This window comes from Trichosurus vulpecula, chromosome 8 (assembly GCF_011100635.1).
Source record: "Trichosurus vulpecula isolate mTriVul1 chromosome 8, mTriVul1.pri, whole genome shotgun sequence".
NCBI classification, from domain to species: domain Eukaryota; kingdom Metazoa; phylum Chordata; class Mammalia; order Diprotodontia; family Phalangeridae; genus Trichosurus; species Trichosurus vulpecula.
Window position 1 is genome coordinate 229,479,514 of NC_050580.1, and position 23,426 is coordinate 229,502,939.

General features: G+C 36.4%; 1 protein-coding gene across 6 annotated transcripts in view; it reads left to right on the forward strand.

Moving 5' to 3' along the window:
* Nucleotides 1–23,426, forward strand: part of NIN (ninein) — a 229,254-nt gene that overhangs the window by 41,013 nt on the left and 164,815 nt on the right. For all 6 annotated transcript variants that reach the window (XM_036734513.1, XM_036734512.1, XM_036734515.1 and 3 more), the window contains 2 exons: nucleotides 2,019–2,100; nucleotides 10,554–10,723. In XM_036734513.1, coding sequence (XP_036590408.1) covers nucleotides 2,019–2,100; nucleotides 10,554–10,723 — 252 coding nt within the window. The remainder of the gene's footprint in view (nucleotides 1–2,018; nucleotides 2,101–10,553; nucleotides 10,724–23,426) is intronic.

The window sequence follows — 23,426 nt, forward strand, 5'->3', positions numbered from 1 at the left end:
CCCAATATATTCCTCTCTCACTGCTTTTTTTTTTTAAATATCATCCCTTCACATTCAACTTACCCTGTGCTCTCTGTCTCTCTCTCTCTCTTTCTCTCTCTATGTATATTCTCTTCAACTACCCCAATACTGAGAAGGGTCTCATGAGTTAGAAATATCATATTTCCATGTAGGAATATAAACAGTTCAACTTTAGTAAGTCCTTTATGATTTCTCTTTCAGGTTTACCTTTTCATGCTTCTCTTAATTCTTGTATTTGAAAGTCAAATTTTCTATTCAGCTGTGGTCTTTTCATGGAGAATGCTTGAAAGTCCTCTATTTTATTGAAAATACATATTTTGCCCTGAAGCATTATACTCAGTTTTGCTGGGTAGGTGATTCTTGGTTTTAATCCTAGCTCCTTTGACCTCCGGAATATCATATTCCAAGCCCTTTGATACCTTAATGTAGAAGCTGCTAGATCTTGTGTTATCTTGACTGTGTTTCCACAATACTTGAACTGTTTCTTTCTGGCTTCTTGCAATATTTTCTCCTTGACCTGGGAACTCTGGAATTTGGCCAGAAGCAGCTGCATGGCTGCTGCTGTTGCTGCTGCTGCCGCTGCTGCTGCCTCCTCTCCCTGGGGCTGCAGTGCACTTCCCTCACTCAGATCCAGCAGTTTTCCCACTGACATGCTCCATTGTCTTTGGCTATTTGTGGCTTGAGAAGTCTGGTAACTGCCACAGCTCAGTGAATCAGGGCCCCAAGGCCTGCTCTGCCCAGTTTGCTCCCATCTGGTCTGCCCACACTGGGTTGCACTCCACTCCCAGCACAGGGCAATAGACCCTTCCCAGTGACCATCCAGGCCATCTTGGGCTGGAGACTTGTTTCCCTCTATTATTTTGTGGGTTCTGTAGCTCTACAATTTGTTTAGAGTCATTTTTTACGGGTGTTTGGAGGGTTCTGGGGGAGAGCTTAAGCCAGGCCTTGTTTTGAAGTGGCCATCTTGGCTGAGCCCCTCCTGGCACCTTCTTAGAGCACTGATCTTCCATAGACTAAAAGGCAGAATTATCTGGACTTTCTCTATGGGCAAATTAATTGTAAAGCAAATGATATCGCTTTCAAATCTTTGGATGTTTAATTACCTTAGTTCTGTACTGAGTGATGGAAATAAAAAGAACAGGAGAGTAAAACTTGATTTTTAAAGATATTGATAATTATCCTTGAATTAAAAGTGAATTTTATCCTAGATAATTCTGTCCTAGAATTAAAGAGAATTTTATGTCTCCCTCTTTTTTGGATATGAGGTGACTTACTTTAGCTTACCTGCAGTAAGAATAAACTTGATAATAGTAAAGAAGACTTTTATCCCATAAAGCTTTTTAGCATTGCATGTAATATTAAATAAGATTTTGTCTGACTGATTGCATGGTGAGATCCTTTTTCAGTCAGACAAAATCTTATTTAATGGAATTGAAGAAATAGTTCTTGAAAGATTTATCTTTTTGTTAATCTTTGTTTACAAAATCCTCAGGCTGAAAGAGACCAAGAGAAAGTCTGTTTTCTGCCTCTAGGCATGGCCAAATCATTTGGAAAAGATAATTGCTTTTTTTCTCAGCAATCTCCTGAAAAGCAGGCTCAAATGATAGTAAATTCAAGTGATCACCTGTTCTAGTATCTCCCAATCCTTAGGGAATTTTCACTTATTTTTCTGCTCTATTTGTGCCTACTTGCCTTCAACTCAGAAGACCAGAAAAATATAAAATTATTTTTCTAATGTTGCCAAAGTCTTTTTTTTTCTTTTGCTAAATGACTTTCTTTTCAGGAAATGAGGGAATATTTATCTTGAAATTTTTGGTGGAAAGGTTAAAAAAAATTATCCTTTTCCCCTCTCCTGTATTTAGGAAAAAATCAGGGAGAAAAAAACAGAAACAAACCAAGAGTAAAAGGAAATTGTGACTTTCCACAGACCTGCTATTTATGTGAATGATCAATGTTTATTCTTTGGATGGCAACTTAATTCATTTTTTTTTCCTTAGGTGTACTTTGACCAGTTTAAAGAAGCACTAATACTTGTTTTATCCAGAACTCTCTCCTTTGAAGAGCACTTGGAAGAACCAGGTGGGATTTTTTTCCTTTTCTTATTCCACATCTCCTTTACAATGTTTAACAAAGGAATAATTCGTGGAAGTTAAAGCATATCAGTAAAGGAGTTTGTTTGAAAGGCATTTGCCTTTCAAAGACTGGGGTTATTTTCAACATCACAGTCTTGTAGCTGTTGAACACTAACAGAAGACTTTTCTAATGTATTACTTTATGATGGAAGAAATAATTGATTTTTTTCCCTAACAGATCAGATGGTATGGCAATAACTCACTCTTGGAGTAGAGTTGAAAGGGCTGGAAGAGTGCTGTATTTCCCATCGTCAAAAGCCAGGCACTCAATACAGTTATCCCTTCCACATCAAGATTTTCCCCATCATAGTTTCAGTATATTGTGGGTCGGCATAAGAAATTAAATGGGAATCTTTTTGGAATTTTGTGGAAGCCACAGATGACACAGGAAGGCCAACAGATAACACAGAGCCTATGACCAACTAATTAACCCAGATTTCACAATAAGATACTGTTAACACTCCATAAAAGAAAAAGAAAAAATTCAGACTTCTCTGGTACAAAGGGAAGGCCAAAACATTTTATGTGGGTGCTATGCCCTTAATTCCTGCAATGTGGAAGGGATAACTATACTGTCACATAAGCCAAAAGAGACTTTACTTATTGAAACATAGAGAAATAGAATCAGAATGCTTTGAGTGCTATTCTAATTCTACATGACACAGCTTTACATTTTATAGATTTATAGATTACATTTTATAGATAGAGGAGTGAATTAAGTAATAGTGGGAAAATGCCAGGGATGTTAAGGTTTCTACATTTATATTCTTAAATTTTTATATCTCTTTTGTATTCTAACACATTTTGCTTCCTAATTGTCCTTGTAACTTCATTAAAATGTCTTTGTCAAATAGGTTCTGTCAAGATTGAGTTGATCTTCTTCGATGTACACTGGGCAAATGAAATTATATTTTAGAACATCATATGAGGATGATGTGTAGAAATGTTTCTAAAGGGAAACTAACCTACATTGAGATGATTTTATGTATCTTATATTTTTACTATTGTTCTCTGTAGCAATTTTATCTTTTCCTTTAATTATTAAACTGGTATACCATTTGTTGTATTATGTTTTGTGTTTGTATTAATCCAGTTGTGGATCATTCATATTTTAGTCATGTCCAACTCTTCATGACCCCGTTTCAGGTTTTTTTGGCAAAGATACGGGAGTGCTTTGTCATTTTCTTCTCCAGCTCATTTTAGAGATGAGGAAACTGAGGCAAATAGGGTTAAATGACCAGAGTCACACAGCTAGTAAGCATTTGAGGCCAGATTTGAATTCGGGAAAATGAGTCTTCCTCACCTCAAGCCTAGCTGCACCTATTAATACAATACTCAATTGTATTAACATGGTACTTTTCAACAAAATGTAGTTTCTCTATCTTTTTTAATTAAGTCTATTTTTTGCTGTTACTTTGTATAATATTATGATTGTTACCACTGCCTTTTTTACTTCATCTGAAGCTTAATATATTTTACACTCTATATGAATCTTTTTAATTCAAGTGTTTTTCTTGAAAAAAATATTTTGTTAGATTCCGCATTGTAATCCATACTGCTCTTCTCTTCTGTTTCATGAATATATTGATCCCACTGAAATTCACAGCAATTATTGTTAATTGTATGTTTCCCCTTTTCTTTCTCTTCTCTTATACTTTTCATGTTTTATTCTCATCCTTTCTTTATAAAGAAGGCAGAAAGAGGCTACTTAGCACCAGTGCTTTCGATTTGCTGAAATATGCTTCTTTTTTTCCTGCTGTTCTCTTTTCAGCACTTTCCACCCAATTACAGGCTCTTATCTTTTCTTTCTTTTCTTTTTTTAACCCTTTTTAAAGATGCATCTTCATTATGTAAAGTTTGTTTTGCTTAAGACAAATTCCTCTCTTATTTCCCCTCTTAATTCTCCCCTTTCCTGCTTGTTTTTTTTTTTTAATGAAATGTATTTCTATACTCAGCTCTTTGTGGGTATGCTTCAACTATATTCATTTCCCTGTGTGGGTATTCTTCCATCCCTTGACCAATTCAGATGTGAATGAGGCTCAAGTATTTCCTGTTCCTCCCAACTCTTCCTCTTTGTCTTCTACTTGTCCATCCAAATTATAGGAGATAATTTTCCCTAGCTTTTTTCTTCTTTTTCTCTTAGTATATTTTTTTCTTTCCTTCCTCATCTTATTTTAAGATAATGTAAATATGCAAAACTACTCCCTTGTTCTCACTCTTCAGATTCCCTCTATGACCCCTGATGATAAACATATATCATTATTACATTATAATGTAAATAATTTTTCCTAGTTAATGTCCTTAAAATTTTTTTTCCCTCTTGACTCTTGTGTTTCTATTTTAGAATTTCTATGTACCTCTGGTCTTTTTATATATAGGAATACTTGGAGTCTTAAATTTCATTAAAGATCCATTTGTTCCCCTTTCTCCCTCTTAGTACTATACTCAGTTTTGCTAGGAAAGTTATTCTTGATCGAAAGCCTAGATATTTCGCCTTCCAGAATATCATATTCTAAGCTTTCTGCTCCTTTGCCATGACGACTGCTAAATCTTGTATGTTCCTGACTGTGGTTTCTTTATATTTGGATTCTTTCTTTTTGGCTGTTTGCTGTATTTTTTTTTTAATCTGGATGCTCTAGATTAGGCCTATGATGTGTCTGGACATTTTTATTTTGCAGTTTCTTTCAGGAGGTGACCAGTAGATACTTTCTGTTTTGCCTTCTGCTTCTAAAAGATCAAGTTAGTTTTCTTTTATGATTCTTGAAATGTCACATCAAGCTTTTTCTTGGTGATTCTTAAAATTACTTTCACAGTCTGTTTTCCTGGTCACTTGCTTTTGCTAGGAGATATTTTCTATTTTCTTCTAATTTTTCGGTCTTTTGACTTTTTTAATATTAGTTATTGTCTCCTGGACTCATTAGCTTCTTTGATCAGTTATAATTTTCAGGTGGTCTTCTCCTTTGGCAAGGTTTTCAATCAAATAATGTTTATTAAGTTCCTATTATGTGCCAGGCTAAGCACTGGGATATAAAAAAAGGCAAAAAATAGTCTCTGCCTTCAAGGAATTTACAATCTAATAGGGGAGACAACATACAAAGAAATATATACAAATTGAGTTATATACAGAATAACTATGAAATAATTAACAGAGGAAAGGCGCTAGAATTAAGAGGGGTTGTCTTCTTTTAGAAGGTGGTATTTTAATTGGGAATCAGAGGAAGCTAGGAAGGTCAATAGTCGTAGTGGAGGAGGGAGAACATTCCTGGCCAGGACTGGAGAGACAGCCAGAGAAAAAGACTCACTGCATTTTGTACCTTTTGTGCCAAGCAGTTAATTTTCTTTACAAATATTTCTTTGGTAGTTGTCATTTCTTTTTTCATTTTCCCTTCTAGCACTCTCATTTGTTTTTCAAAATAATTTTTAGGTATTGTTTTTTAAATTCTTGCTTCATATCTTCTAGGTATTCTGATTGGATTTGTGCCCAATATATGTTTTTCTTTGAAGCTTCACTTGAATTGGCACCATTCTTTTCTTCCCTTTTACCATAATAGCATTTTATGGTGGGATTCTCTTTTCTTTTCTTTTTCTTTGCCTTCTTTTCTTTTTTTGGTTAGTTTGTTCCAACTGATTTATTCCTTTTAATTTTATTAGGGCCATGCTCTGTGCAATTCTGTGGAAAATGTCTGGCCTGGGCTTTTGCTCTCTGGCTTTTTTTTCTGCTTTCTTGGTTTTACTGAATGTGTGTTTTTCTAGGATCTCAGAGACTACTTTGGCTGGGCACCTGCAAACTTTCAGTCTTCCCAAAGTGGTCTTTGCAGGGCAAAATTTGGCCATTGCCCTTCTAGTCTGAGCTCTGCAAGTCCCTCACTTGGATTTGAGTCTGAGCAATATGACTGTGACCTTGTCCCTGGTTGGAAGTTGCAGTAGACTACTGCAGGACTCAGTCACTATCAGCCAGTTGGAATAGCTAGTCAGAATAGCAGAATTGCAGACTTTGGTCTGAGATGCCTTTCCTCTGCTATTCTGCTGTAGGCTTCAGACTAGGAAAGAGGTAGGAAATGAGACCCCACTCTGCTCCTGGAATCAGAGTGACACTGCTACTGTTTTATTTTTAAACTTGTTCCTAATTAGGTCAGTACATGACCTACTGCTCATGACCAGCTCCCCACACTGGAACACCATCCCTAGGCACAAGTACCTCTCCTCAGTTTGCCCTGGATTTGTAACCCAGAACTGGTTAGTGAACAGCAGTTGCCATCTTGCACCTTTTTCCCACACCGTACAGAAGGTTGAGGTCCCTTTGTTTGAGTCTGGGACTCATTCCCTGGTGTAGAGTTGGGGTTCTTTTTTAGTTCCTGTGTGCTTATAATGCTTAGCATACACACTCCTGGACAGACTTCATCCTTAGTGTCCACAGAATTCTTTGTCTCCCTGTGCTGACCTGGGTTGGAAATGTGATTCACTGTGACATATTCTTGTATTTTCTGACCAGGAATTGTTTTGGTACATTTTCTAGATATTTGTGGATGAGTTCCATTGGGGAGCTAATCTGTACTTCATCATGCTACTCTGCCAGTTGACTTTGCCACTCTATTAAGATGATATTTCTAAGGTTTTGGTGTGTCATATCTCTGTTCAGAGAGCTCCAGGAGATACCTGTTACCTCTATGATCAAGTATAAACTCTCTTCTTCTTTATATTTGCTTTTACCTTTCACTTAACTACACCTCACATATCTTATAATCGAACAACACTGGCTTACTAACAGTTCCCTGTACACAAGACTCCTTACATCTTTGTGCCTTTTCTCTAGCTAACACCTGATCTGGAATGCTCTGCCCCAGTTCCCCGGCTTCCTCCAATACTCAGATCAAATTGCAACTTTTGCAGGAGGCCTTCCTTGATCCCCTCTATGGCTAATGCCTTCCTCTCTCTAACTGCTTTCTATCTACTCCTTATATATCTTATATGTTCTTAGTTATTCACATGTTATCTCCCCCATTAGATTGTAAGTGCTTTAAGGCAGGGACTGTTTTTCCTTCCTTCCTTCCTTCTTTCCTTCCTTCCTTCCTTCCTTCCTTCCTTCCTTCCTTCCTTCCTTCCTTCCTTCCTTCCTTCCTTCCTTCCTTCCTTCCTTCCTTCCTTCCTTCCTTCTTTCCTTCTTTTCTTCCTTCCTATCCCCAGTGCTTAGCATATTATCTGGTATATAGTAGGCACTTCATGCTTATTGATTGACTCATGTACCACTTTCCACATAAAGTCTTCTCAATGCCCTCAACTGCTAGTGCCCTCATTTTCAAACTGCCTTGATTTCAACTTGTTTGTATTTATTTATATTTATTCTTCATATACTTACATATATAATTGTTTTCTCCAGTAGCGTATAAGCTCCTTCTAACTATGAATTTGTTCACTTATTGTATTTGTATCTCACAAGTCTGGTACATGGTAGGTGCTACAGGCTTTTAATATAATTTTTAAATAAAACTTTTAATAAACATTATTTGATTGAAAACCTTGCCAAAGGAGAAGACCACCTGAAAATTATAACTGATCAAGTCTGTTTTTAAAACTTTGAGTTCCAAATTCTCTCCCCTTTTCCCTCCCCACCCACCCTACTTAAGAAAGCAAGCAATTCAACATAGGCTACATGTGTATCATTATTGCAAAACCCTTCCACAGTACTCATGTTGTGAAAGACTAACTATATTTTGCTCCTTCCTAACCTGTCCCCGTTTATTCAATTTTCTCCCTTGACCCTGTCCCTTTTCAAAAGTGTTTGTTTTTGATTACCTCCTCCCCCATCTGCACTCCCTTCTATCATCCCCCCTTTTTTATCTTCTTCCTCCTTCTTTCCTGTGGGGTAAGATACCCAATTGAGTGTGTATGGTATTCCCTCTTCAGGTCAAATCTGATGAGAGCAAGATTCACTCATTCCCCCTCACCTGCCTCCTCTTCCCTTCCTATAGAATTGCTTTTTCTTGCCACTTTTATGTGAGATAATTTACCCCATTCTATCTCTCCCTTTCTCCCTCTCTCAATGTATTCCTCTCTCATCCCTTAATTTGATTTTATTTCTTTTAGATATCATCCCTTCATATTCAACTCACCCTGTGCCCTCTCTCTCTCTCTCTCTCTCTCTCTCTCTCTCTCTCTCTCTATATATATATATATATATACACATACATATATACATACTTACACACACACACATATATATACACATACACACACACACACACACACACACACACACACACATATACATATATATGCATATTCCCTTCAGCTACCCTAATACTGAGGTCTCATGAATCATACACATCATCTTTCCATGTAGGAATGTAAACAAAACAGTTCACCTTTAATAAGTCCTTTGCGATTTCTTTTTCTTGTTCTTTTTCTTGATTACCTTTTCATGCTTCTCTTGATTCTTGTGTTTGAAAGTCAAATTTTCTATTCAGCTCTGGTCTTGTCACTGAGAAAGCTTGAAAGTCCTCTATTTTATTGAAAGTCCATATTTTGCCTTGGAGCATTATACTCAGTTTTGCTAGGTGGGTGATTCTTGGTTTTAATCCTAGCTCCACTGACCTCTGGAATATCATATTCCAAGCCCTTCAATCTCTTAATGTAGAAGCTGCTAGATCTTGTATTATTCTGATTGTGTTTCCACAATACTCAAATTGTTTCTTTCTGGCTGCTTGCAGTATTTTCTCCTTGATCTGGGAGCTCTGGAATTTGGTGACAATATTCCTAGGAGATTTCTTTTTGGGATCTATTTGAGGAGGCGATCTATGGATTCTTTCAATTTCTATTTTGCCCTGTGGCTCTAGAATATCAGGGCAGTTCTCCTTGATAATTTCTTGAAAGATGATATGTAGGCTCTTTTTTTGATCATGGCTTTCAGGTAGTCCAATAATTTTAAAATTATCTCTCCTGGATCTATTTTCCAGGTCAGAGGTTTTTCCAGTGACATAGTTCACATTGTCTTCCACGTTTTTCATTCCTTTGGTTCTGTTTTATAAACTCTTCCAAAGAAACTATGCAAAGACTGCTTATTGAAGCCCCATTTTGATGATGAAAAAGGGATAGTTTTTTTTTTCTATAAAGTCTTCTCTGGCCAATCATTTTTATTTTTATTGTATGCTTGCATAATTCATCAATAATTCCCATGTCTGAATTTAGACACATATAGTTAGGGTTGTTGCAGTCAAATAATAAATTATGTTATATTCTTCAGAGGTTCAGTTTGACTATATTGACAAAAAGAAAAGTGGAATACAGGAATTTCCTTTCTTCTGTATTTCATAATTCCTTGCATAACTATGTTATGGGATATTTTACTTTCCCAAGCACTGTATAATTTTCAGGTCATCCATGAAATTGATAAAGTCAATCTATATCAAAATTGTGACTCATGTAAAGTTAATTATTTATCTTTTAGAACTATCGCTTATAGAAGAATCTTCACTTGTTCCTGTTATTAATTGTGATGATAGTGTATGTAAAACATATCAAATGAAAGTGTCAGATATGAATGTATATATTGTAGGGAGCATCTCTTTTTTCCCTTTTTTTTTTTTGTTTAATGATAAAATTCACACTAAGGAAGAACAAAGTATGTGGTTTTCCTTAACCTTGTTGCTCAATTCTTAGGTTCTTTTTCAACTTTTGGTTGCTTAATGAGAAGCCCAGGTCAGATTTAGTGTAAATGACTATTACTGATTAGAATCTTTTTTGTTTCTTCTTCTGAAAGTGACATTAATGCAGGAATTGTTCAGGTAAGAGTGTTTTTTATTGCAAAAAAATTGGTGTGTGGGGGCAGCTAGGTGGGTCAGTGAGGAGAGCACTGGCCCTGGAGTCAGGAGGACCACAGTTCAAATCCAGCCTGAGAGACTTGACACACTTACTAACTGTGTGTCCTTGGGCAAGTCACTTAGCCCCAATTGCCCTGCCTTCCCCCCTCTGGAAAAACAAAAAAGAAAAATAAATAAATAATTGGTATGTGAACTGGCTTTATATTGCTAATAAGATGCTTATTTAATGTTCAATTTTCAGTGCTTCTCTTTATGTCACTTTAGGCCCCCCCTCATGAAATTCCAACTTATTTTAGTATCCTGAACAGCAGAAATGGTCCCTTCTTTCCTAATTTGAATTCTGCATTTTTTTCTTTCATCAAACCCAGTATCATATTCCCCCATCTATATACAAGTGGATATCCAAGATGAGCTAAATCATTCAGAATTGGAAGCCTATGTTCTCTCTATATGTAATGTTACGAACACATTCACTTCCTTCTCCATTCTAACAGTTATTTGAAGTTTGTTTGTCAGGTAGAAGGAATCATGCGGATACACGGTCTATCATTCAGTGGTATTTCAATTTTGTTTCCTTGCTCAGATTTCTTACCAGAAGTTCAGCCCAAATATATCAAAGATGGAAAATGTTATGGCCGAAGGTCTTTGCCTGAGTTTCAGAAACCTTTGGGGAAGTGTGCCGAAGTGAGAGTGCTTGAATCATTGAATGAAGAAGCTCAGTCTTCACTTACCACTGCCAGTGACTACAATGAGGTAAAAAATAAAAATAAAAAAAGAGATTAGGGACTGAAAAAAAGGTAGGTATATTTATCTTGATGACACATTTAAGCACCAAGATAGCATCATTCTGCAAAAAGAAAAGAGAGTTTCTCTTTTTACCAACCTGTAGTTAGTCTCTTATGCTTATTTATATTTTAAAAATGTATCCCGGGCTGGCTTGCTGTCAGTTTGAGGATTCTTACCTAATCATTAGTTATTTCAAAATCTTTATGCACAGTTGTAAATACTAGTTGTATGGAGTTTAGAGTCTGTTATTACTATATCTTTGTGGAGGCACATATTTTCTCCTTCAGCCATTTTTAGTTATGCAAAATATCTACCTCTGAGAAACATGAAACAATGCTTATGAAAATTGGAAAATGCAAGCTTATTGTTTGGAATTTTTTAATAGCCTGAATCATCCCTTTAAAAAAACGTTGATTTTTGTATTAAGAAAAACGGTGTTAATCTTTGTTTCTTGTTCAGATGTTATGCAATGGGAACTTTTCCGAAATTATACTTTGTTGTTCAGTGGTTTTAGTCATGTTTGACCCTTTGTGACCCCATTTGGGATTTTCTTGGTAAAGATACTGGAGTGGTTTGCCATTTCCTTCTCCAGTGGGTCCATTTATATTAGGCAATCACAGGTTAAGTGACTTGCCTAGGGTCATACAGCTAGGAAGTATCTTAGGCTGGATTTGAATTCTGGTCTTCCTGACTCCAGGTCTAGTGCTCTATCTAATGAGCCACCAGATGTCTTGAAATTGTAGTATTTCTCTACTAAGTCACTGATACTCAGACCCCGTTTAGCTTTTTAATTAGTCCTGTTACATACAGAGATCCTTTCTCCCCCTTCCATTTCACTTCATACAATATTGTGTTCTACCCACAGAACTGAAGAAGTAAAATGTCCTTTATTCCTTCTATACCAATCATTGGGACCACCCTAGTCATAGAAATAATTGAAAGCGGAACACTGTGCAAGTTTGAAATGTTTCTGGCAAATGTCTTCTCTGCCTGGAATGACAAAATATTTTAGCTACTAATAACAGAATAAACTTGGAAAGGAAAATTACCCCTCAACTTTGATGGAGGTGGTACATTGTAATTTTGTTTGTTTGTGTGCCTGCTTAACTTCAAGGTTCATATCATTAAAAATGGTTCTCTATTTAGTCATGTCATTGTCTTTGAGTATGCATCTTGTTGCTCCTTTATTTATTTGGTGGTATTCCACCTTTCTTCCTTTTATTTGCTTTTCTTATTTTTTTAAAAAATTTTCTCTCCTTTTTCCTTTTCTGACCACTTCTCCCACAATTTTCATGGTCTCATAACCATTTCTTCCAGTATAAGCACCTGGTTAGCAAATCCACCATTCACATCATACCTTTGTTATCTTCTGCAATTCTTCTATATTTTCCTTGTTGTTCATGCTCATGGGATTTTTGAGCTCCTCGTGGTTTGTGGCTGTTTGATTACTCAAAGAAGGGGAAAAGACATTATTATTTAAGGTTTTCTGCAGATTTGGGGGAAATGACAGATTTTTTGTGAGTAAATTGAATGATTCCTTTTTGTTGTTACTGTGACTTCTAATAGCCTCTCAAAGGTTCTCCACTGGTTGTGGATACAGAGCACAGGATTTCTTAGGAGTAGAAGGGACTCCATTTACAGTAATAACCTTGTTCTTTTCCAATAATTCCTAATAAGACTAAGAATGTGCAAAATAGGCTTTTGATCTCATGTGTAACTAAAGATGAGAGGTGAGGACTAGTCCTGGACAAACTCTTACTGCTTGATTCTTAAGAGGATATATTCAAATAATGATGTTGGTAATTTATAGAAGCTTTCTTTGGCTTCTGCTGGAAGCTTGGATATTAATTCCTAACTGTTCCTATATTCCTTTAAGTCTGTTCTCTCCATAACTCCTATCTATCTGCAGTCATTAGTAGAATTGTGAATGTTAGTCTGTGAATATAAAATGAGTGGCACATGTACAAAAATAGTTATAGCAGCTCTTTTTTGTGGTGGCAAAGAATTGGAAATTGAGGGGATGCCCATCAGCTGAAGAATGGCTAAACAAGTTGTGGTATATGAATGTAATGTAATACTATTGTGCTATAAGAAATGATGAGCAGGCAGATTTCAGACAAACCTGGAAAGATGTACATGAACTGATGCTGGATGAAGTGAATAGAACCACGAACACAGTAACAGCAACATTTTGTGATGATTTTGATAGACTTACCTTTTTTCAGCAATACAATAATCTAAGACAATCCCGAAAAACTCATTATGGAAATGCTGTCTATATCCAGAGAAAGAACCATGGAGTCTGAATGCAGATCAAAATATACTATTTTCTCTCTTTTTGTTGTTTTTTGTTTTTTTCTTTCTCGTAGTTTTTCCCTTTTGTTCTGATTCTTCTTTCACAACATGACTAATGTGGGAATGTGTTTAATGTGATTGTACGTGTATAACCTAAATCAGATTTCTCACTGTCTTGTGGAGAGGGATAGGGAGGGGAGAGACGGAGAGAAAAAGTTGGAAATCAAAATATTATAAAAGTAAATGTTGAAAAATAAATAAAAAAACCTCAATCTCTTTACAAATTAAAAAAAATTGAAGCTAGTGGCAACTTCAAGACTCTTGATCCAAAGTCACGTAAAGGATGTTGTTCTGATTGTGTGTGTGTGTGTGTGTGTGTGTGTGTGCTTGCATGAGTGTACACGTGTGTGTGTGTGTGTGTGTGTGTGTTATTCTGGCTATATATTGTACAGAATTACACAAAATTACAGAATTGGAATATATCTCTTTCAATGACAGCATAGCCCATATGTGAAAAGAATCTGTACTATGACATGACTGGTCATATAGCACCTACCTGAAGATCAGTAATGAGGGAAAACTCACCACATCCCAGAGTTACCTTTTCTGCTGTGGGACAGGTTTAATTGATAGAAATTTTGTTCAGATTTCAAGCCTAAATTTGCCTCTTTACAACTTAAAAAAAGTTTATTTCAATTAACAGGCATTTATTTTCTCCTCATCTCACCTTCCCACTGCAAAACAAAACAAAAATCCTTATAAAATATTCATAGTAAAGCAAAAGAAATTCCCACATTAGCCATGTATAAAAATGTATATTTCATTCTGCATAATGAATCCATTACCTTCCTGGTAGACAGTAAGTAACCATAGTCAATATTCTGGAATTGAGTTTGGTCATTAGATTGATCAGAGATCTTTAGTCTTTTAAAGTTGGTTTTTAAAGTTATTCCTTTTACATTGTTGATGTTATTATATAAATTGTTCTTCTATTAACTTTTACACTTTTATTTTTATGGATCTGTGGCACAGTGATAGTGCCAGGCCTGTGGTCAGGAAGACTCATCTTCATGAGTTCATATCAGAGATACTAGCTATGAAAATTGTTTCCCAGCTTTCTGCTTTCCTTCTAATCTTGGTTGCATTGGCTCTATTTGTACAAAAACTTCAATTTAATACAATCAAAATTACCCTTTTTGCCTTTTATAGTGTTCTCTATCTCTTGTTTGGTTATAAGTTCTTCCCTTCTGCATAGATCTGACAGGTAAATATTTCTCGCTCTCCTAGTTTGCTTATAGTATCAGTCTCTATAGCTAAATCTTGTACCCATTTTGACTTAATCTTGGTATCAGGTGTAAGCTGTTGGTCTATGCCTAGTTTCTGCCATACTATTTTCCAGTTTTCCCAGTAGTTTTTGTCAAATAGTGAGTTTTTATCTCAGAAGTTGGAGTCTTTGGGTTTATCAAACAGTAGATTGCTATAGTCATTAACTACTGTGTCTTGTGTACCTAATCTATTCCACTGATCCAACACTCTTTTTCTTAGCCAGTACCAAGTAGCTTTGATGATTGTTGCTTTATAATACAATTTAAGATTTGGTATGGCTAGCTCACCTTCCCTTGCATTTCTTTTCATTAATCCTCTTTATATTCTAAATCTTTTATTCTTCCAGATCAATCGTTTTTTGGTAGTTTGATTGTTATAGCAATGAATCAGTAAATTAATTTAAGTAGAATTGTCATTATTGTATTCACTCAGCCTACATTGAACAACTGATGTTTTTCCAATTATTTAGAGCTGATTTTATTTGTGAAAAGTATTTTATAATTGTGTTCACATAGACATGGGTATGTCTTGGAAGGTAATCTCTCTAATATTTTATATAATCTACAGTTATTTTAAATGGAATATCTTTCTCTCTCTTGCTTTTGGGCTTTGTTCATAATATATAAAAATGCTGATGATTCGTGTGGGTTTATTTTACATCCTGCAACTTTGCTAAAGTTGTTTATTATTTCATGCACTTTCTTATTTGATTCTCTAGAATTCTCTAAGTATACTATCATATCATCTGTAAAGAGTGATAGCTTTGTTTCTTCTTTACTTGTTCTAATTCCTTCAATTTCTTTTTCTTCTCTCATTGCTAAAGCTAACATTTCTAGCACAATATTGAATAACAGTGGTGATAATGGACATCCTTGTCTTACCTCCAATCTTATTGGAAATGCTTCTAGCTTATCCCCATTTCTCTTCCATGAATTCTTGCTAGCCTTGTATCCAATTAGTATTTTTCTTTGAGACTTTGCTTGTAGTTGTTTTCACATGTGGTCTTCTAAATTTCTGTCTTTATCTTCCTGTCACTGCATGGTCAAGTATATAAAATTTGTTCATTTTCCCAGCCTATTTTGTGACTTTTAACTTTATGTTAAAGTTGGGCTCTACTCACTTATGGAGGAAGAGGCACTATGCCAAGCTTTAGGCTTTTTGTTGCTTCTGTTTTCAGAGCTAGTTCTGAGAGTCTGCAAGTTTTCAGTGCTTTTAGCATGTTATTCTGGGGGAGGTGTGGTCACTGCTTTCCTGGTCTGTACTCTGAGCTTTACCCAAGAAGAAACCCTCTTTCCCTGCGATCACACGTACTAATGCTCTCTTTGCCTTGGAACTGTGACTCAAAACTATGTATGGGCAATTGAATTGCCAATCAGTGCCAGCAAAGTTCTTCTCTAATCTCCTTTTACTAGTTGTGCTACCCCTTTACCATCTGGGCTGGAAGCTTCTGAAACTCCTGCTGCTGTGGCCACTGCTGCTGCTGCCATGTGTGTGGGCTCCAGACATACCTCTACCCTGAGTGTCACAGACTTCTTTTTCTGACCTACTGAGTTTTCTTATGCTGGAAAAAGGTCTCACCTTGACCTTTTTTATTGGCTCTGCCATTCCCAAATTTGATATGAGGCATTATTTTAAAGTTCTTTGGAGAGAACTATTGGGAGAGTTCAGCTGGGTGGCTGCCCCTAATCCACCACCTTGGCTCCAACTCCTGGCCTCTATTTTAACATTTTTATGCATCTTTATTTTCCTGGTGTTTTTCTTGTAAACAATGTATTTTTGGATTCTATATTCCAATCCACTCTGCTGTCCTCTTCTATTTTTATGATTGAGTTCATTCTATGATCATTCATAGTTATGATCATTAATTTTATATTCTCCTCCATCCTATTGTCGACTTTTTCCTTTCTTTATTACCCACCTTTTCTTAACACAGAAGGATGGTGTCAGATAGTGCATTATGTACCCATGTTCTATGCTTATTGCAATCAACTTCTGCTCCCCTATCACAGATTCAGTATTGAGGAACTACAGTCATGATCACAGAAGGCCTTCATTTTTGTTATTTATTTTCCCCTAGTTTCTATGATGCTGGCTTAGAGGAAGGTAGAAATTATGTCTTTTCCATATACTAGTTTCTTGTGCTTCCAAATATGCCCAATATCCATTGAAAGAAGGTTAAGAATTTTTATTAATCAGGAACGAAAATGAGCTCAGCATGTTCTCAAACTTCAAGAAGTCTACCTTGAATTAGAACCTGACATGAAATGAAAATGTTTACAGTTAGCCTTTCATGATAGACTGAATAGTCACCATACTACTACATATCAAGTTATATGAGATTAGTAAGATATAGGGCTATTATAGTTCTATGGCATCTATGAAAACTGTCACCACGGCATTTTTTCTTTTTAATTTTTATTTGTCTTTGTCTTTTACATCAACTTCATTTCTGAATATATTCCTCTTTCCTCCAATCCAGTGAACCATCCTTTATAAACAAGAATAAAAATAGAAATAAAAACACTTAAGCAAGACTAACTACCACTTCAGCCAACTCTGAAAGAATATGGAATGTTTCCTACCTAAGCGTAATGGCGAGCAAGGTAGAATTTTTTGCTGGATTGAATTCTAGCCAATCTGAGAATAGTACGTGCTTTGAGTTTTAGTCAATCAGACATGTGTACTGAGTTTTAGCCAATCAGATGCTGACTAGAACTGTATATAAAGAGAGCCAGTGGTGTGAGAAAGTAGACATTGAGAGAGCCAGTGTCAAGAGAGCTGCAAGTGTTGAGAAGACGAGAATGAAGACAAGAGATGAAGAAGGAGTTTTGAGCTCTAAGAGCTGGGAAGAGACCTTTAAGAGCTGAGAGGAAACCTCTGAGAGCTGGGAGGAGACCTCTCAGAGCAGAGAGGAGACCTTTGATGGCAGAGACTTACTGAAGGAGCTTCCAAGCTGTAAAAGCAAACAGCTGTAGGGCAGGAACCTGCCCATGGGAAGGAGGCTTAGCTTAAGCCTCTTTTCAGAGCTGTTAAAGTGAATTGAGTGATTAACACAGTGCCTCTGGCCTTTGAGGTGAATTGAGATGGTGGTGCTGGTGGTGTGTATTGTTGGCCTGTTACACCTTTGCTTTTCCAGAGGCAGAAGCTGTGGGTAGGAACCCCTGGAGCCTGTCATTAGACAGGAGCAGGGAGGGCTTAGAATGGACCAGTTCCCATGAGCTCAGACATGGAGCAGGAGTGGAGAGCTACCTACATGTAAATCTAGGCGAGAGTTGGGAGCAGTGACCCCGAAGAAGAAGAGCTATGGGACTTGGAAGTCAACCTCAAGTCAAGATGAAAGAGGACTTTACTTGGACCCTTGCTATTGATTAAGGAGATTGTTCTTACTGTGACCTAGGGATGGATGGTGTGGTATTTTCTGCTACCCTTTAAGGATGTGTTGTGCAAGGAAAGACCCTAGACTGGGAACCCCTGCTGTGTAAAAAAGTATTTTGGGGAAGGCTACTGATGCTGTGTGCCATGTGACATACCAAGTGTTATGATATATATATATACACACACACACATATACACACACACATACACACACACATACACATATATATGTTTTGCTTAAGGATGTTGTATTCAATGTTATGCTTTACTTTATTGAACAATGCTTTATGTTTAGTGCTGAATAAATAGATAGTTCATTATACTATGTATTTAGACCCTAGAAATTATTCGCAGCAGCAGTCCTCAGATGTGTTGCTGTGATTGGTGTGACATCAAGTTCCTTTTTACACCTACTACATAAAGCATATGTATATGATAAGGTAGAGAACTAGCAGTTGGAGGGTTTGGAGAGAAAAACTTATAGAGGATGATGCTTGAGCTGTGTTATAAGTGAGGAGGGAGTATACTAGGTGTAGGAAGTCTTGTACGCTGCAAAGGCATGGGATGGAGAACTACTTAGGCAGCTTCCTCTTCAAAATAAAGGATTTATAAAGGAGTTGGACTCTTTATAGAATATTTAGTAGTTGTGAGTGAAAAAAAAATCCACAAAAGGAGAATAAAAATGAGGATCCCATTCCTGTTACTTAAGAAAAATGTTGTATTTCTAAAAGATGCTTTCCTAAGAAAAATTTGGAAACATACATTATTACAAATTATTTTAATCAACATATAAACATTTACTTCAGTTAGTATTTGCTAAATGCTCACATAAATTAAAAAAATGATTCCTCTAACTTATTTCCTTTATTTTTATCTTTTTAAATTCTGAACTTATGTGGAATAGTAGATAAAAGGCTTGCCTTAGAGTTATGGTGACCTTGATTTAAATCCTACCTGTGACACACTGTCTATGTTTACGTGAACTTAACCCCTCAGTTTCCCAGTCAGCTCTCTCACTCTGCATTGCAGAGAGGGTACCAACCTGCTTTGATAGTCTGAGTTTTCTCATCTCGGAACTTTTATATCAATTAAATTAGAGATTCAGTCTATTCTTGTTATGAAATTAATAAATATCAACATTTCAACATCTAAATAACAGAAGACAGGATTGTATTTGAAACTGTGAATTTGTTACATAGAGTTTGTTCTTTTTAAAACTTTGCATTAAATTGTACATGATACCAACGATGCTGCTGCTCTAGACTATGCTTTCTTCTGAACCTCCTTCTTCTCTGAATTTTTTAATCTTTCATTGACATTTTATTCTTTACTTCTTTTTGGCATCAAGATCACTATCCATTACCCTTTATTTCTTCCCCTTCCGTCCACAAACTGAAGTTCCCACTCACTTATAATACAAACGTAGTTGAGCAAAATAAATCCACGTATTCTCCATTCATGAAAACGTATGTCACCTTCTATACCTTCTGTCCATCAGCTCACTGTCAAGAAGTTGAAAACATGCCTCATTTTCAGTCTTTTGAAATCATGATTGGTCATTGCACTGACCAGATTTCTTAAGCTTTTCAAAGTTATTTTCCTTTCCATTACTGTGGTTATTTTTTATTTAATAAATTGTCCTGATTCAGCTCACTTTACTGTGTATCTTCCCAGGTTTCTTTAAACTATCAGCCTTTATTTAGGTGGAACAATACTTCATTATCTTCATACCATAATTTATTTAGCCATTCCCCAGTTGAGAGACACTCTTCACTTCTAGTTCTTTACTGCAATAAAAAATGCTACTTGAAATATTTTTGCACCTATGGGTACTTTTTCTGTCTTTCTTGGTGGGGAGGGTATATGCCTAGCATTGGTATTATTGGGCAAAAAGGTATTCTCAGTTTTAATGAGCTTTTGGAGTTTGAAATTGCTTTCTAGACTGGCTTGACCATTTCAGAGCTCTACTAATAGTGCATTAGTATGTCTGTCCTTCCTGAGACCTTCCAACAGGTGACATTTTCCTCATTTGTCATTTTTAGCAATTTAATGAGTGTATAGTAGAACCTCAGAGTTGTTTCAACATGTGTTTATCTTCTTATTAGCGATTTAGAACATTTTTTATATGATTGTGGTTTTTATTTGATCCTTTGCAAATTACCTGTTCATATTTTTTGACCACCCTTATAATATCTATAAAATAACTCATTATTATATATGATATATAAATACATAATGTAGAAAATAATATGTACACACTTATGTGCCATAGACATATCTACATATAGATATAGATATGGAACAGAAAGTAACTAACTTAACTATTTAGAAATTCCCATCCAAATTCACAGTTCCCCTGTGGACTTCTTTAGAGCTAAGAATCTTAAGTTTCAGCACTAAAATGCTAACAACAAACTTTCATTAGGGAAGTAACAGCTATGTCTCAGTATTGAAACAGAGCTCATTAACATTCAGATCAGTATTATCATCACCAGGCAAGGCAATCTAACATTGCACGCTGCATAGGATAAAAGAAGTTGGTACTAATAAGGGAACTTAAAGATAATGTAGTCCAACCATTCCTTTCTCACTCCCAATCTGACAGATGGGGAAACTGAGGCATGTTTGCTCTGAGTCATTATAAAAAGTCATACTTTTAGTCAGAAACAGAGATGTGATTTGAATCCAGATACTGTGCCTCTAAATGCACTTGTCTTTTCTCATTTCTTTTGCTTATTATCTACAAAACTATTATTTTAGGTCTTTTTTGTGTGTCGGTAGGTTTGCTCTTGTTTTAACAGAAGCTACATCTTTTCTGCTGTATCGCCAAGGCAATATTCCCAACAATTGCTATTGCTGTGAATATGCTAACTTGGTTCTGTATTGCAAAATATAACAGACTGTCCATATAGAAGACAGAAGAAGGAAAACATTTATTCAGATACCAGAGAACCAAATCCCAAAATGAGTAGGTCCAATCCATCCAAGCAACAAAAAAGTTAACACACGTTATCACAGCAGGGAGCCACTCCATCTCAAAGTCATTCCCCCTGTGCTGGGGCCTAGCCACAAACCAACACTCACAAATCCTAGCTGACTCCTTGCCTGCATCTGTTCTCTCCTTCAGCTCTAACTGCTCTGAGCATTTCTTGCTACACCCTTCCTGTTCTACTCCTTCAGCAAGTTCCTCCCACCACGTGTGACTTGGGCTTCCTATGACATAAGCAGTTCACATGTTCCTATTAATAGGTGGGAAAGATCTTCAAATTTAAATTACTAATTCATTTGGCCACAAGATCTTACTTATCCATTACCTAGATCAGTGGAGCAATCAATAGGGCAACTAGCCGGTGTCAACAGAACTTTACAATAGTATAACAAGGATAACACAGAATAAGCACATAGAACAATGTCATCATTCCCCTCTTGAATGAATGGGACTCAAAATCTTGGAGTAGGGGGTGAAGGTCTCTTCTGCTGCTGTCCCTGGCCCAAGAGGTCAAGAGTCCCATTTGAGAGGTCACTTCTTTAGTTGGCATCTGGGGCTTGGTTGAAGCCAGCTCCAGGGGTGGTACATTAGTCGTCAGGTCCAAGGGTGACATCGGGAGATAACATCTGGCTTAAGTCATCAGGCATCTGCAGGTGGAGGGTACTAAGTCTGCAGGAAATAAATCTAGCAAGCAAATTTGACAGACAAAAAGCCAAAAGGATACAAGGAGACAATAACCAGAAGAAAGGTAGATATAGGGTACAGTCTATGAACCTGTAATCATAGCCTCATTCATGGTAGAATACATGAGTTAAGGGTACAATTTGGCAATCATCTTCTTCTGAATAAACAACAGTTTACAGCATTATCCTTCCCATGTGCTATAATTTCCACAGCCTTTGGAACATCATCCAGTTTCCATTTTACCCATACTTTAGCTCCCGATTTCATTCTATCAGTAGAACCAAATCCTTCCTTTCCTCAGATAGTTATTTCAGGAAGGAGCGTCAGTTTTCACAGGGGGTATTGTTTCACAAGGAACTGTGTTTCACTTGAACTATTCTATCATTTTTACAAAACTGTACAGGTTCTTCACCTTAATTTGGGAATGTCACAATAATTTCTTCTTGATAATTAGAATCTATCAGTCAAGCCAATACATGTTTTCCTCGAGCTGCTAATCCTGATTTAGGAAATAGCTAACCAAAATGATCTTTAGGGATCCTCACACATATTCCAGTAGAGATTTTTCTTATTTCGTTTTTATCCAACCAAAAGTCCTCTAAATAATGTAAGTCATATCCTGCCAAACCAGGTGTTCCTAGGTACGGCGGTGGGACATCTTGCCTCACAGTCTAATACTCAATATTTTGGATCTTATGTGTTTGCTGTTTTCTAATGTGCAGATTTGGGGTCATCATTCTGGGTAGAGGTATACTTCCTCCCAATGGTATATTATTCAAATTACATAAAGCGGGAAACAAATTATCCTTCCAATGTTGATATGAATTATTAGAGCTTAACTTCCTTAACTGTTCTTTCAATAATTTATTCATTCTTTCAGTTAAACTAGATGCTTGTAGATAATATGAAATATGATGTATCCTTTCTATATTGTTCAATATACAATATCTCTTCATTTCATTACCTTTGAAATATGACCCATTGTCACTTTGAATCTGCATTGGGGTTCCATAATATAGACTTAAGTTATCTAGAGTTTTACAGGTGTTCTTCTGAGTTGCGTTCTTATAAGGAGAAGCCACTAGTGCACCTGAATAGATGTCAGCACAAGTACATATAAATTTGCATCCTTTATCTTGGGGTAGGGGACCAATTTAATCTGTCTGCCAGATCTGGCCAGAAACTTTTCCCCTTGCTCTCTCCAGTCACCACCTGAGGAACAGTTCATTCCTTTTCCAATTGACCTATATAACATTCCTCTGCTACTTGTTTTAACAATGAATGAAAGTTAAAAAAAAGATAAAAACAAAACAAAACAAAAAAAAAACAATGAATGAAAGATACTAATACCTCAATCTTGTGCCCACTGGTGTGTGGCCTGGACCCCTAAATGGCCTGCCATTTGGTGGACCCATTTTGCTATTATTGGATGATTAATTGGTGTCATAGTAGGGACAGTATGTTCAGTAGCAATCTTTGCTAGTCGATCAAAGTGTGCATTGTATGCACGTTCTGGCGTGGTGAGGGCCACATGAACATCAACATGAAAAACTGACTAATTAGTAACCAAGGACATGTCCCATATATATTCCCACAATTCTTTGTCTCGGACTTGTTTACCATTAATTTCCTAATTTTGATTTTTCTACATGGGCATCCATGAAGCTAACCCATTAGCTACTGCCCATGAATCAGTGAATATATGACATTTTCCTCCTTGTTCTGTTTTAATAGCTTGATGTACTGCCATAAGTTCAGCATATTGACTACTTCCACCTCTCCCAGTACTTTCCAAAGTTCACCTAGTATGTGGATTATAGACTACTGCTTTCCAATGACTTTTGTGGCCCCAATATTTTGCTGTCCCATCAGTAAACCATGCAGGTTTCTTTTGTTCTTCAATTAATCCATCACATCCCTCATTTAATTTTACCAAGGACTGTACCAACTGTTGCCTTGGTTCAAGGGTTCAATTCAGTATGCTTAACTTATCTAAAAAAT